Source organism: Myxocyprinus asiaticus, chromosome 2 (genome assembly GCF_019703515.2).
Source record: "Myxocyprinus asiaticus isolate MX2 ecotype Aquarium Trade chromosome 2, UBuf_Myxa_2, whole genome shotgun sequence".
Lineage (NCBI taxonomy): Eukaryota > Metazoa > Chordata > Actinopteri > Cypriniformes > Catostomidae > Myxocyprinus > Myxocyprinus asiaticus.
Window position 1 is genome coordinate 55789726 of NC_059345.1, and position 12102 is coordinate 55801827.

The 12102-nt window shown below is 42.6% G+C and overlaps 1 protein-coding gene across 1 annotated transcript in view; it reads left to right on the forward strand.

Annotated features, from left to right (window-relative positions):
* Positions 1-215: 215 nt before the first annotated feature.
* LOC127416597 (RELT-like protein 1) overlaps positions 216-12102 on the forward strand; it is a 45584-nt gene continuing 33697 nt past the window's right edge. Inside the window, exon 1 of the mRNA XM_051656027.1 lies at positions 216-385. Coding sequence (XP_051511987.1) covers positions 352-385 — 34 coding nt within the window. The 5' untranslated portion in view covers positions 216-351. The remainder of the gene's footprint in view (positions 386-12102) is intronic.

Sequence of the window (12102 nt, forward strand, 5' to 3'; positions counted from 1 at the left end):
CACCCCGGAGGATCGGAGAGGAATTGTCAAACACTGCAGTTTTACATGCACAACTCATAATTAACAATTTATTTCTTTTTTGTTTTTCTTTTTTTTGCATGTGCGTACGTTTTCTTTCAACCCGAATAACTTGCAGTTGACCATATAGTTTAGAGCTGTGAATGTTGTAAGAAAGGTATAACTTTAAGAGTGGGATGTTCCTTACAGCAGTGATAAGAATGAGGAAACACCAGCGGCTTTCACTGATGTGAATGTCAGCACCATTCGAAGCTCAGGAGTCTCTGGACACTCGAGTTAGCATTCGAGTTTTTCTTCGGTGGTCGAGAGATCTGCAATCACACGGGTGAGCCGATGGCAGATTCCTCAGTGAACAGGACCACTACAGGTAAGTACAGATCCTTTAAAACAACATTACATGTGGAGACAGTCACCACTAAACAAACACAGGGCAACACGACTTAATATCAGAATCACACATCCGAACGTGTATATGCCACATGAGTGTGTTTGTGGTGCACTTAAGCGAATGCAGGGGAAATTGGGCGCGAGGTGGGGCTGTCAATCATAAAGTTATTGGCGGATGATCAGTTGTTTATGGTAGTGATGGGAAGCTCGGATCATTTTACTGACTTGGATCTTTGAGTCTAGTTCAGCAAAATGAACGAATCTGTTATTCGTCATTTCGCTCATTTGAGCAGAATTAAATTAAAATGTTAAATTTTCAATAGCCAAATCCTATTTGATTATAGTCCCAGTAAGGAAAAATAATAATGCAGCCACGGACAAATGATGAGAAACAGAAAGATTAGTTCACCTCTGGAATTTTCTTGTCCGAGTTGTTCGTTCTAAGAACGAACGACTTGTACCAGATGACTCCAGAGGTGAACTAAACATTTCTGTTCCCTGTGTGAGCAATGCATAGTGTATACGGCTGTCACGTGACAAAAGAACGAACGACTCGGACCAAATAACTCCAGAGGTGAACAAAAAATGTCTGTTTCTTGTGTGAGCAATGCATAGTGTATACGGCTGTCACGTGACAAAAGAACGAACGACTCGGACCAGATGACTGGAGAGGTGAACTAATAATTTCTGTTTCCTGTACAGTGCCTATGCAGTTTTCACTTAACAAACGAACGGAGGTTGCGCAATGCGTATGCGCGGCCAACACAAAATGAACAAATCACTTCTTCTGGGTCACATAAAAGATTCTTTCAAATGAACGAATCGTTCCTGAACAACCCATCACTAGTTTATGGTCGTGTGAACAGATGCAATGGTATTCCACTGTAGGTATCATTAGTTCCCTTACGACTCAGTACACTTGACATTGCGTTTATTAACGCATATGGGGAGTGCCTTCTTGCACGACCTAGTTGAAACCTCTCTACAATAACGCCAATATTCTAATATTGGCTATGGCGTTTGAGCCCTGCCTGTTTTGGCGCGAAACTGTCCGTTATAAAAACGGGTGCATAAACACCATTTCCTCAGAATTTCTTCCTTGAAGACAGCGATCATCTCTTGTCTATAAGCACTCTACCTTCGTTGTCGATATACACGAGTCAGCAGGCGGAATCTTCATGGGAAGACTTTCTGCTCCCCTGCAGTGCTCCGGCAAACATCACACCACCTAGCCGCTTGACGCTTCGCTGGCATCCTGATTCCCCGCAGCGCTTCAGCAGGATTTATGTATCCTTACAAAGCAATTGTATGTATATTGTGTGATATATATTTATTTATATATTTACATATCTAAAAGAGTCATTTACGTGTTTGCGTCTTTCTAAAGATGTTGTTCCGTAAGTGTTCCTTGTGCAAGAGGCACATCCCGCCATCAGATCAGCATGAGAGCTGCATTTACTGTCTGGGCCGCGCCCACGCAGAAACAGCTCACATGGAGACAGACTGTCCTCACTGTGAGGGCATGAGTCTCAATACGCTTTGCTTGCGAATCACCCTCGTTCTAAGGGACGATTCAGCCTCACGCGCCCTCCCACCTGCCTCTTCTGTGATACCCGAGGATTCACACGAGGAGGCATGGCGGAGCCGCGAGGTCGAGCATGATGACTTTGAGGTGGTCCTCGTGGTGGCACATGCCCCACAAGCTCCTCAATCTCTACGAAGCGCATGTTTTCTGATACGCTATGTGTGAGATGAGCTCCGGACTTCTGAAAGAGTGGGCGGCCTCATCTTGTTCAGCAGTTCTGATGCTGGGGATAATAATGACGATGTCATGTCTCTCGCTTCATCAGGCGAGTGGTCAGTGGATGATGCTGCCCCCCCTCCCCCCAGTGAGGGTGAGGAACGCGCTCACGCCACTGACAGGGAGATGCTCTGCGTCCTTACAAGGGCGGTTGAAGAGCTTCACCTTGAGTGGTCTCCCCCAGAGGAACCTGAACAGTCTCGCCTTGATGAAATGTTCCTGCAGTCCAGACACCGTCAAACGGCAGCGTCCCGCAAATCTGCCCCATTCTATCCCTAAGTTCATAACAAACTGTTTAAGTCCTGGCGCGCGTGCTTGCGCAGAGCCCGCGATTCCCTCCAGCTCTGCTCCAAAAAAGGCTCGATTGGAGATACAAAACACTGTTCCTCATCTCCCCACTACTGTTTGTCAGGAAAGGAATTTTGTTGTTCACAATATTGTTCAAAATGTTCCTGTGTCTTGCACTCAAATAAATGCAATAAAAAAATGCCATAAGTGCAAAAAAGAATACAGCATTCGTTGCAAATGCACGAGATGCTCGCACATTCTCAATAAAGAGCCCTTTTCCTCTTCAAAGCACGCACATTATGCGCAACCACTTCCCTATAGTGAGCGATGCATTATATCATACGGTAAACAAACCAAATTGCCCTCTGTCCCGTTACGCGGACGCATGGCGAGCCCTAATGGGTATTTCAGAATGGGTGCAAAAAACGATCGAACATGTTTATACGATCTAATTTGCACGCCGGCCACCCCGTTTGAACGCGTTCTGTCTTCCACGGTTTTGTCCGAATACTCACCAGTGTTACGAGCTGAAATACACAATCTCCTCGTGAAAAGTGTGATAGAGATTGTGCCAAATTGTCAAGCCAAAAAAGGGTTTACAGACGTTATTTTCTTGTCCCAAAGAACGGCGGGCTTCGGCCGATCCTGGATCCGAGACATTTAAATCGCGCACTCTCAAAGCGCCCGTTCAAAATTATTACTCAGAAATTGATCTTATCGCATGTATATCCACACAATTGGTTTGAGTCGATAGATCTGAAGGATGCGTAATCAAATTGTACGACATCACAGGATGTTTTTGAGATTCGCGTTCAAGGGAACAGCGTATCGATTCAAAGTCCTGCTGTTCAGACTGTCTCTGGCTCCTCACATATTTACAAAGTGCATCGATGCAGTTCTCGCCCCTCTGAGACCTTGAACTACCTTGACGATTGGCTGTTACTGGTGCAATCAGAGGCTCTGTTATGCCAGCACAGAGACTTACTGCTTCAGCACCTAAACAGCTTGGGCCTCAATGTGAACTGGGTGAAGAGCACGCTCTTCCCCCAGCCAACAAATCTCCTTTTTGGGAGTGTGCCTCAACTCCAAGAGCAGGCGTGTGCACCTCACAAGCGAGCGCGTTCAGGCCATTTTTCAGTGTCTGTCTCAGTTCAAACTGGGGAGAACACTTCTATTGAAACTGTTTCAGAAAGCATTTGGATTTATGGCAGTGGCATCCATTAGGTATTCCATTAGGTCTCTTACACATGAGACCTCTTCAGTGCTGGCTGAAGCACCGTGTGCCACGACATGCTTGGCACCAAGGGCGCATGCACATTACTATATCCTGCCGCTTTATAGCTGCTTTAGCACCATGGACAACTCCTGCATTTTACCAGTGAGGTATCACACTGGGGCAAGTTGTCAGGCAGAAAGTGGTGACTACGGATGCTTCCAACACAGGTTGGGGGGCGGTGTGCGATGGACGCCCAACTTTCGGCACCTGGACAGGGGTGAAGAAAGCATGGCACATCAACCGCCTAGAGCTATCGGCTGTATTTCTAGCCTTAAAGGCTTTTCAGTCAGAAATAGTGAACTGTCATGTCCTAGTTCACTCAGACAACATGACAGTTGTGGCATATATAAACTGCCAAGGGGGTATTCATTCACAGCCACTGTGGATACTGATGTGTCGCCTCCTCCTATGGAGCGAGCATCATCTTTTCTCCCTGAGAGCAACATATGTCCCAGGCCACATGAATTACGGCGCGGACCTACTGTCACACCAAGGGGTGATACCGGGCAAATGGAGACTTCATCCTCAAACTGTATTTAGGATTTGGGGAAATATTCTGCAAAGCAGAAATTAATCTATTTGCCTCAGTGAGGAATACCCACGGTCCCCTCTGGTACTCAAAGTCACAAGCCCCGCTGGGAGTGGATGCAGTGGCACACAAATGGCCAGCGAAATGCAAATATGTGTTTCCCCCGGTATGCCTGATTCACTCTGTCATATGCAATGTCCGAGAGGACAAGAAAACGCTTATATTGGTTGCGCTGAAATGGCCCAACCAGCCATGGTTTCCGGAAATGATAGAGATGCTATACAGCTTGCCATGAGAAATACCGCTGAGGAGGGATCTCCTCTCTCAGGTGCAAGGCACAATCTGGCATCCCCAGCCCCAGCTGCGGAACCTGCATGTGTGGCCCCTGAATGGAGCGAGCTAAACGCACCAGAACTGACACATTCAGTCATGAACACCATTTTACAGGCCAGAGTGCCGTCCACGAGACGCCTCTACGCACTTAAATGGAAGGTGTTCACCGATTGGTGTCTCTCACAGGGCAAAGACACAGTAAACTGCCCCATACATGAAATTCTCATAGTTCTTGTAGAGCGATTAGACGCAGGACTCACTCCGTCAACGCTCAAAGTGTATGTGGCAACTATATCTGCGTATCACGCACATTAAGCCGCTGCCTCTATAGGCAAGCATGATTTATTCATAAAGTTCCTTAAAGGAGCAAGACAATTAAACCCACCTCGCCCGGCTACAGTCCTGACTTGGGACTTAAATTTAGTCCTAAAAGCTCTCGCAGGGCCCCCCCTTCAAGCCTTTTGGAGAGCGAATGCTCTCCGTTAAGACACCACTACTGCTGGCTCTGGCCTCAGTAAAGCGGGTCATTGACCTGCATGCACTATCGATTGACAGTTTATGTCTGGATTTTGGCCCAGGTCTTTCAAAAGCCACTGTCAAACCCAGAAAAGACTATGTGCCTAAGGTCCTAACCACACCCTTCAGAGCGCAGGTGGTTCACCTTCAAGCATTCTTCGGATGAGGAACAATCATTGCATTTGTTATGCCCTGTGCGGGCACTACACACATACGCTGAGCGTACATGCCACTTCAGACTGTCTGATCAGCTCTTTGTATGCTATGGAGGACACACGAAAGGAATGTCCATCTCCAAGCAAAGACTTCCTCACTGAATTGTCGATGCAATTGCCCTGGCTTATGAGTTGCAGGGTAAGACTTGCCCAATTGGTGTTAAAGCACACTCAACTAGAGGCATGGCCTCCTCATGGGCATGGACGAATGGTGTGTCCTTACAAGACATGTTTTGCAGGAGGATGGTCCTCTCAAAACACATTCGCAAGGTTTTATAACCTAGATGTAACGTCTCTCTCTTCACAAGTCCGCTCTGTTTAGAACGCTTGCTATTCATTGGCCAAATATATATACTTATGCTCCTCCCTTTAAGGACGAGCTCCCCATCTTTTAAGGAAACGCCTGCATTCAGGCCGTTGTAATTTACCATAAGTCACAAACACTTATATTGTAAATAAACTCCCTTCCCGACAGGGTTCGTGAAGGAGTTAATTCATTCTATATGACTATAGTTCATATATTCATTCTGAGTGCTCCCCTCTTGGCCCAACATGAGGGTCACTCACTGCGGCATCGTGATTCCACACACCCGGTCCCTAATAAGGCTGATTAAGCCCGAGAGGGATAAGGCCGACCGGAGACGGCAGTGTGACATACATCTTCATGGCAACAAAGCATATCGTTTACATCTTGTGGCTATACTTTTGAAACGGTGAGTTTTTTAACATTTATTGATTGGCCCCATTCACTTCTATTGTAAATGCCTCACTGTAACCCTTTTTTTTCTTTTTTATATAAATACAAGTCTAAATTATTTTTTGTGTAATCAACAATATGCCACAAATACTGTAGATTGAGCTTAACTTTATTAAGCTCATTGTAATTATACATGTGTTATGTGCCTCACACAATCCTCAAGTATGTTTCGTCAACATTGTTCAAACATGCGATTCTAATTGCAGATCTGAATTGCATAATTCAGATGGTGAAGCCAGGAGTGTGGTATGCATTTTTTTTTTTTTTTTTTATATAGTGCACCTTATTTGGGGCATTATTAACCAAAAGTATGCCGTTTGCATCATATGTAAAATAAACCTACCGGTAATCCAGTTTCCCGCCGCACCTATTTCAGACTGGATCACAGACAGTAGCTGCAGCCTCACTGGTTTATTGCATTACAGACAAAAAACAGTCACATGGCTAGAGAGGGAGCATTTCAGGATGCCTAATTGGAAATTGTTCATCCCTTTTTGCAGACTGAAATTTGTCTTTAATTAAACTGTACTGTTTTGAAACCAAAATGTGATTGAGATTGAAGTGAACAACTTTTACATCATGTCTTATGTGTCCTTTTTGTGTTTGTCTGAATATAAATCAGTAAAAATGGATTGGAGAAGGATTGTTCAGCTGGAATGGCTCCCAACACATTTCACACTTTACAGCTTACTCATATTTGAACTGCATATACATTTCATTAGCACTGTCATCCATGTCCCATGAATTAATTGATGAGTGTATTTTTATGACTGCACCTGATGTAACCCTAGATAACTGAGCCTCTCTACCATCAATTGAAAGGCCTCGTTAAAGAATTGGATGGGAACTATAGTGCGTATTGTTAGAAATGCTTATAGTTCATGAGTCAGTGAGTCATGTCAGATCCAGGGCTTGAAAGTCATCATGTCTGTCCAGGACTAGCTGGCATGGAGCCAGCTGAACAAAATGAATGGCTACTTTCTACGCACACAAACTCACTGTATTAGTCATGTGTAGGCTTGCGAGTCCTAGTACGTACAGTAGTATTTTGGCCATTTGCTTACTGTGTGTGTAGTAATGTAGTAATGCAGCAAGCACAAGCATAAATGCGTATGATTTGCAGACATGTAGTAACAGACATCACAATAGTCTCTTTGTTTCTTTCCATGGCTCATTAGATTGGAAGGTTAGGTCAGAGTTCAGACTCACAGTCCAAAAGACTGAACAGGAATGCCCAATATACAGTTTATACATCCACTGGATGACCATTTGACCTCTGGTGAGCTCTGGAATGCTAAGTTTAAGTAAAAAGAGCTCTGTCTCATGTTTGGCTTAACAGATCGAGAGTTAGGATGGAAGATAGGTGTCCACATGTTTGTGTGTCTATTTACTGTTTTGTTTCCTGCTTTAATGAATTTATGAAGATAAAGAGAGAGCACGCCTGCTCGTGGATCCCAGGCAAACGAACTGGTCAGGGCTTTAAAAAAAGACTATGGACTCAACTAAAACATGTAGGAGCCAAATGGCTATTTTTAGTTTCCATTTTGATTGTTGTTCAGAAGAAGGTAAGACCACTGATAACTGATTAATCAGAAGATAGTTTAAAAATAATAATAATAATAATAAAATATAATTATATATATAATATGCACTATTGTGCAATTTATCAAGGTTATATCTTTGAAACCGAGTATATCCGCAGACTGTGTTGATGATCTCCTCGATAACTTTAACTCAAAAGTTAAAAATGCTATTGATGGCATTGCTCCTGTTAAGGTCCGGACGATCACTGGCAGGCATAAAGCACCTTGGAGAAACACAACAGCAGTGAAAAACATGAAAAGAAAATGCAGGAAAGCAGAATGAATTTGACGGAAAACACGACTTGAAGTCCATAATAATATCTATAAAGACAGCCTTCATGCTTTCAATTTGGAATTAGGCACAGCTAGGCAGACCTTCTTCTCAAACATTATTAACAGCAATATAAACAACACCTGCACTCATTTTGCTACTGTAGAGAGACTAACAAACCCCCCAACACAGGTTGCCTGTGAAATGCTCTCTGACAGAAAATGCAACGAGTTTGCATCCTTTTTCATGAAGAAGATCAATGATATTAGAATGGTGATCAGCTCGTCCTCATGTTGCACTGAGGTCAGACAGCACCCACCACAGAAACTTCAGAAATTAGTCACTATGTCCAATTTTGAGGAAATTGATGGCAAATCCCCAGAAGAAATACTGTAGTACAGCATCTTAAAACTTCAACCTGCTGTCTTGACACACTTCCCACAACATTTTTCAAAAATGTGTTTAACTATCTGGAAAAAAATGTTAGAAATAGTAAATGCATCACTCATTTCAGGCACATTTCCGAAGTCCCTGAAAACTGCATAGGTTAAGCCCCTTCTTAAAAAGAACAATCTAGATAACTCAATATTGAACAACTACAGACCAATTTCAAATCTTCCTTTCATAGGCAAAATCATTGAAAATGTTGTTTTCAGTCAGCTGAACAAATTCTTAATCTCCAATGGCTACTTGGCCAATTTACAGTCTGGTTTCCGACTGCATCATAGCACAGAGATGGCGCTCATAATATTTGGCTAAATACTGATTCAGGCAAAATATCAGTGTTGGTATTATTAGATCTCAGTGCTGAGATCACAGCATTCTCTTAGACAGATTAGAAAACTAGGTAGGGCTCTCTGGGATGGTCCTCAGCTGGTTTAGGTCATATTTTGAAAGGTAGGGGTTACTATGTGAACATAGGCAACTATGAATCTGAGTGGACATCCATGACGTGCAGAGTCCCACAAGGCTCAATTCTGGCACTGCTCCTGTTCAACCTGTGTATGCTCCCACTAGGCCAAATTATGAAAAAGAAACATGAACTGAACTTCCTTCAGTTAAACAATTTACAAATACAATGACAGAGATCATTGTGTTTGGTCATTGTATTTGGCAACAAAGATGAAATTCCAAAGGTGAATACATACCTTGAATCCAAGGGCCTAAAGAAAAAAAATCAAGCAAGAAATCTTGGTGTCATTTTGGAGTCAGACCTTAGTTTCAGTAGTCACATTAAAGCAATAACTAAATCAGCCTACTATAATCTAAAAATATAGCCAGAATTAGATGTTTTGTATCCAGTCAAGACTTAGAGAAACTTGTCCATGCATTCATCACCGGCCTTCCCAAAAAGACCATTAGACACCTGCAGCTCATTCAAAATGCTGCTGCCAGGATTCTCACCCGAACCAAAAAAATCTGAGCATATTACTCCAGTCTTCAGGTCTTTACACTGGCTTCCAGTTACATTTAGAATTGTTTTTAAAGTACTATTACTCATTTATAAATCGCTCAATAGCCTTGGACCTAAATACATTTCAGATATGCTTGTTGAATATAAACCTAACAGACCTCTCAGATCATTAGGATCAAGTCAGTTAGACATACAGAGGGTTCACTCAAAACAAGGTGAGACAGCGTTTAGCTATTATGCCACCCGCAGCTGAAACCAGCTTCCAGAAGAGGTCAGATGTGCCCCAACAGTAGCCTCTTTCATTAACAAGGCGTTTCTGTTTGCAGAACTGCCGCTCACTGGATGTTTTTTGTTTTTGGCACCATTCGGAGTAAATTCTAGAGACTGTTTTGCGTGAAAATCTCACAAGATCAGCAGTTACAGAAATGCTCAAACCAGCCCATCTGGCACCAACAGTCATGCCACGGTCCAAATCACTGAGATCACATTTTTTCTCCATTCTGATGGTTGATGTGAACATTAACTGAAGCTCCTGACCCGTATCTGAATGATTTTATGCACCGCACTGCTGCCACACGATTGGCTGATTAGATAATCGCATACATGATTGTTGGTGTTAAAGGGGCTGGTTTGAGTATATAAACGTGAAAAATTACTATTACAATTTGAAAAAAAAAATTCAGAACTTCTTAAACTACTTCAAAGAGTTCTCATCAAAAAATCCTCCATGTGCAGCAATGACAGCTTTGCAGATCCTTGGCATTCTGCTGTCAGTTTGTCCAGATACTCAGGTGACATTTCACACCACGCTTCCTGTAGCACTTGCCATAGATGTGGCTGTCTTGTCGGGCACTTCTCACGCACCTTACAGTCTAGCTGATCCCACAATAGCTTATTGGGGTTAAGATCCATAACACTCTTTTTCAATTATCTGTTGTCCAATGTCTGTTTCTTTGCCCACTCTAACATTTTCTGTTTCAAAAGTGGCTTTTTCTTTGCAATTCTTCCCATAAGGCCTGTACTCCTGAGTCTTCTCTTTACTGTTTTACATGAAACTGGTGTTGAGCGGGTAGAATTCAATGAATCTGTCAGCTGAGGACATGTGAGGCGTCTATTTCTCAAACTAGAGACTCTGATGTACTTATCCTCTTGTTTAGTTGTACATCTGGCCTTCCACATCTCTTTCTGTCCTTGTTAGAGCCAGTTGTCCTTTGTCTTTGAATACTGTGGTGTACACCTTTGTATGAAATCTTCAGTTTTTTTGGCATTTTCAAGCATTGTATAGCTTTCATTCCTCAATGACTGACTGACGAGTTTCCAGAGAAAGCTGTTTCTTTGTTGCCATTTTTGACCTAATTTTGACCTTAAGACATGCCAGTCTATTGCTTAATGTGGCAACTCGAAAACAACCACAAAGACATGTTAAGCTTCATTTAATGAACCAAATAGCTTTCAACTGTGTTTGATATAATGGAAAGTGATTTTCTAGTACCAAATTAGCAATTTAGCATGATTATTCAAGGATAAGGTGTTGGAGTGATGGCTGCTGGAAATGGGGCCTGTCTAGATTTGTTTAAAAATTACTTTTTTCAAAAAGAGATGGTGCTGTTTTTTTACATCAGTAATGTCCTATACTTTGCCTGCATGACTATACTTTGTGATCAGTTGAATGCCACTTTGTTGAATTAAAGTACCAATTTCTTTCCATAAGAGCAAAATCTGTACATTATTACAAACTTTTGGCCACCTGTGTGTGTGTGTGTGTGTGTGTGTGTGTGTATATGCTTGTGTGTGTGTGTGTGTGTATGTATGTATAGTACAGGTGCATCTCAATAAATTAGAATGTCGTGGAAAAGTTCATTTATTTCAGTAATTCAACTCAAATTGTGAAACTCGTGTATTAAATAAATTCAATGCACACAGACTGAAGCAGTTTAAGTCTTTGGTTCTTTTAATTGTGATGATTTTGGCTCACATTTAACAAAAACCAACCAATTCACTATCTCACAAAATTAGAATACATCATAAGACCAATAAAAAAAACATTTTTAGTGAATTGTTGGCCTTCTGGAAAGTATGTTCATTTACTGTATATGTACTCAATACTTGGTAGGGGCTCCTTTTGCTTTAATTACTGCCTCAATTCGGCGTGGCATGGAGGTGATCAGTTTGTGGCACTGCTGAGGTGGTATGGAAGCCCAGGTTTCTTTGACAGTGGCCTTCAGCTCATCTGCATTTTTTGGTCTCTTGTTTCTCATTTTCCTCTTGACAATACCCCATAGATTCTCTATGGGGTTCAGGTCTGGTGAGTTTGCTGGCCAGTCAAGCACACCAACACCATGGTCATTTAACCAACTTTTGGTGCTTTTGGCAGTGTGGGCAGGTGCCAAATCCTGCTGGAGAATGAAATCAGCATCTTTAAAAAGCTGGTCAGCAGAAGGAAGCATGAAGTGCTCCAAAATTTCTTGGTAAACGGGTGCAGTGACTTTTGGTTTTCATGGACCAACACCAGCAGATGACATTGCACCCCAAATCATCACAGACTGTGGAAACTTAACACTGGACTTCAAGCAACTTGGGCTATGAGCTTCTCCACCCTTCCTCCAGACTCTAGGACCTTGGTTTCCAAATGAAATACAAAACTTGCTCTCATCTGAAAAGAGGACTTTGGACCACTGGGCAACAGTCCAGTTCTTCTTCTCCTTAGCCCAGGT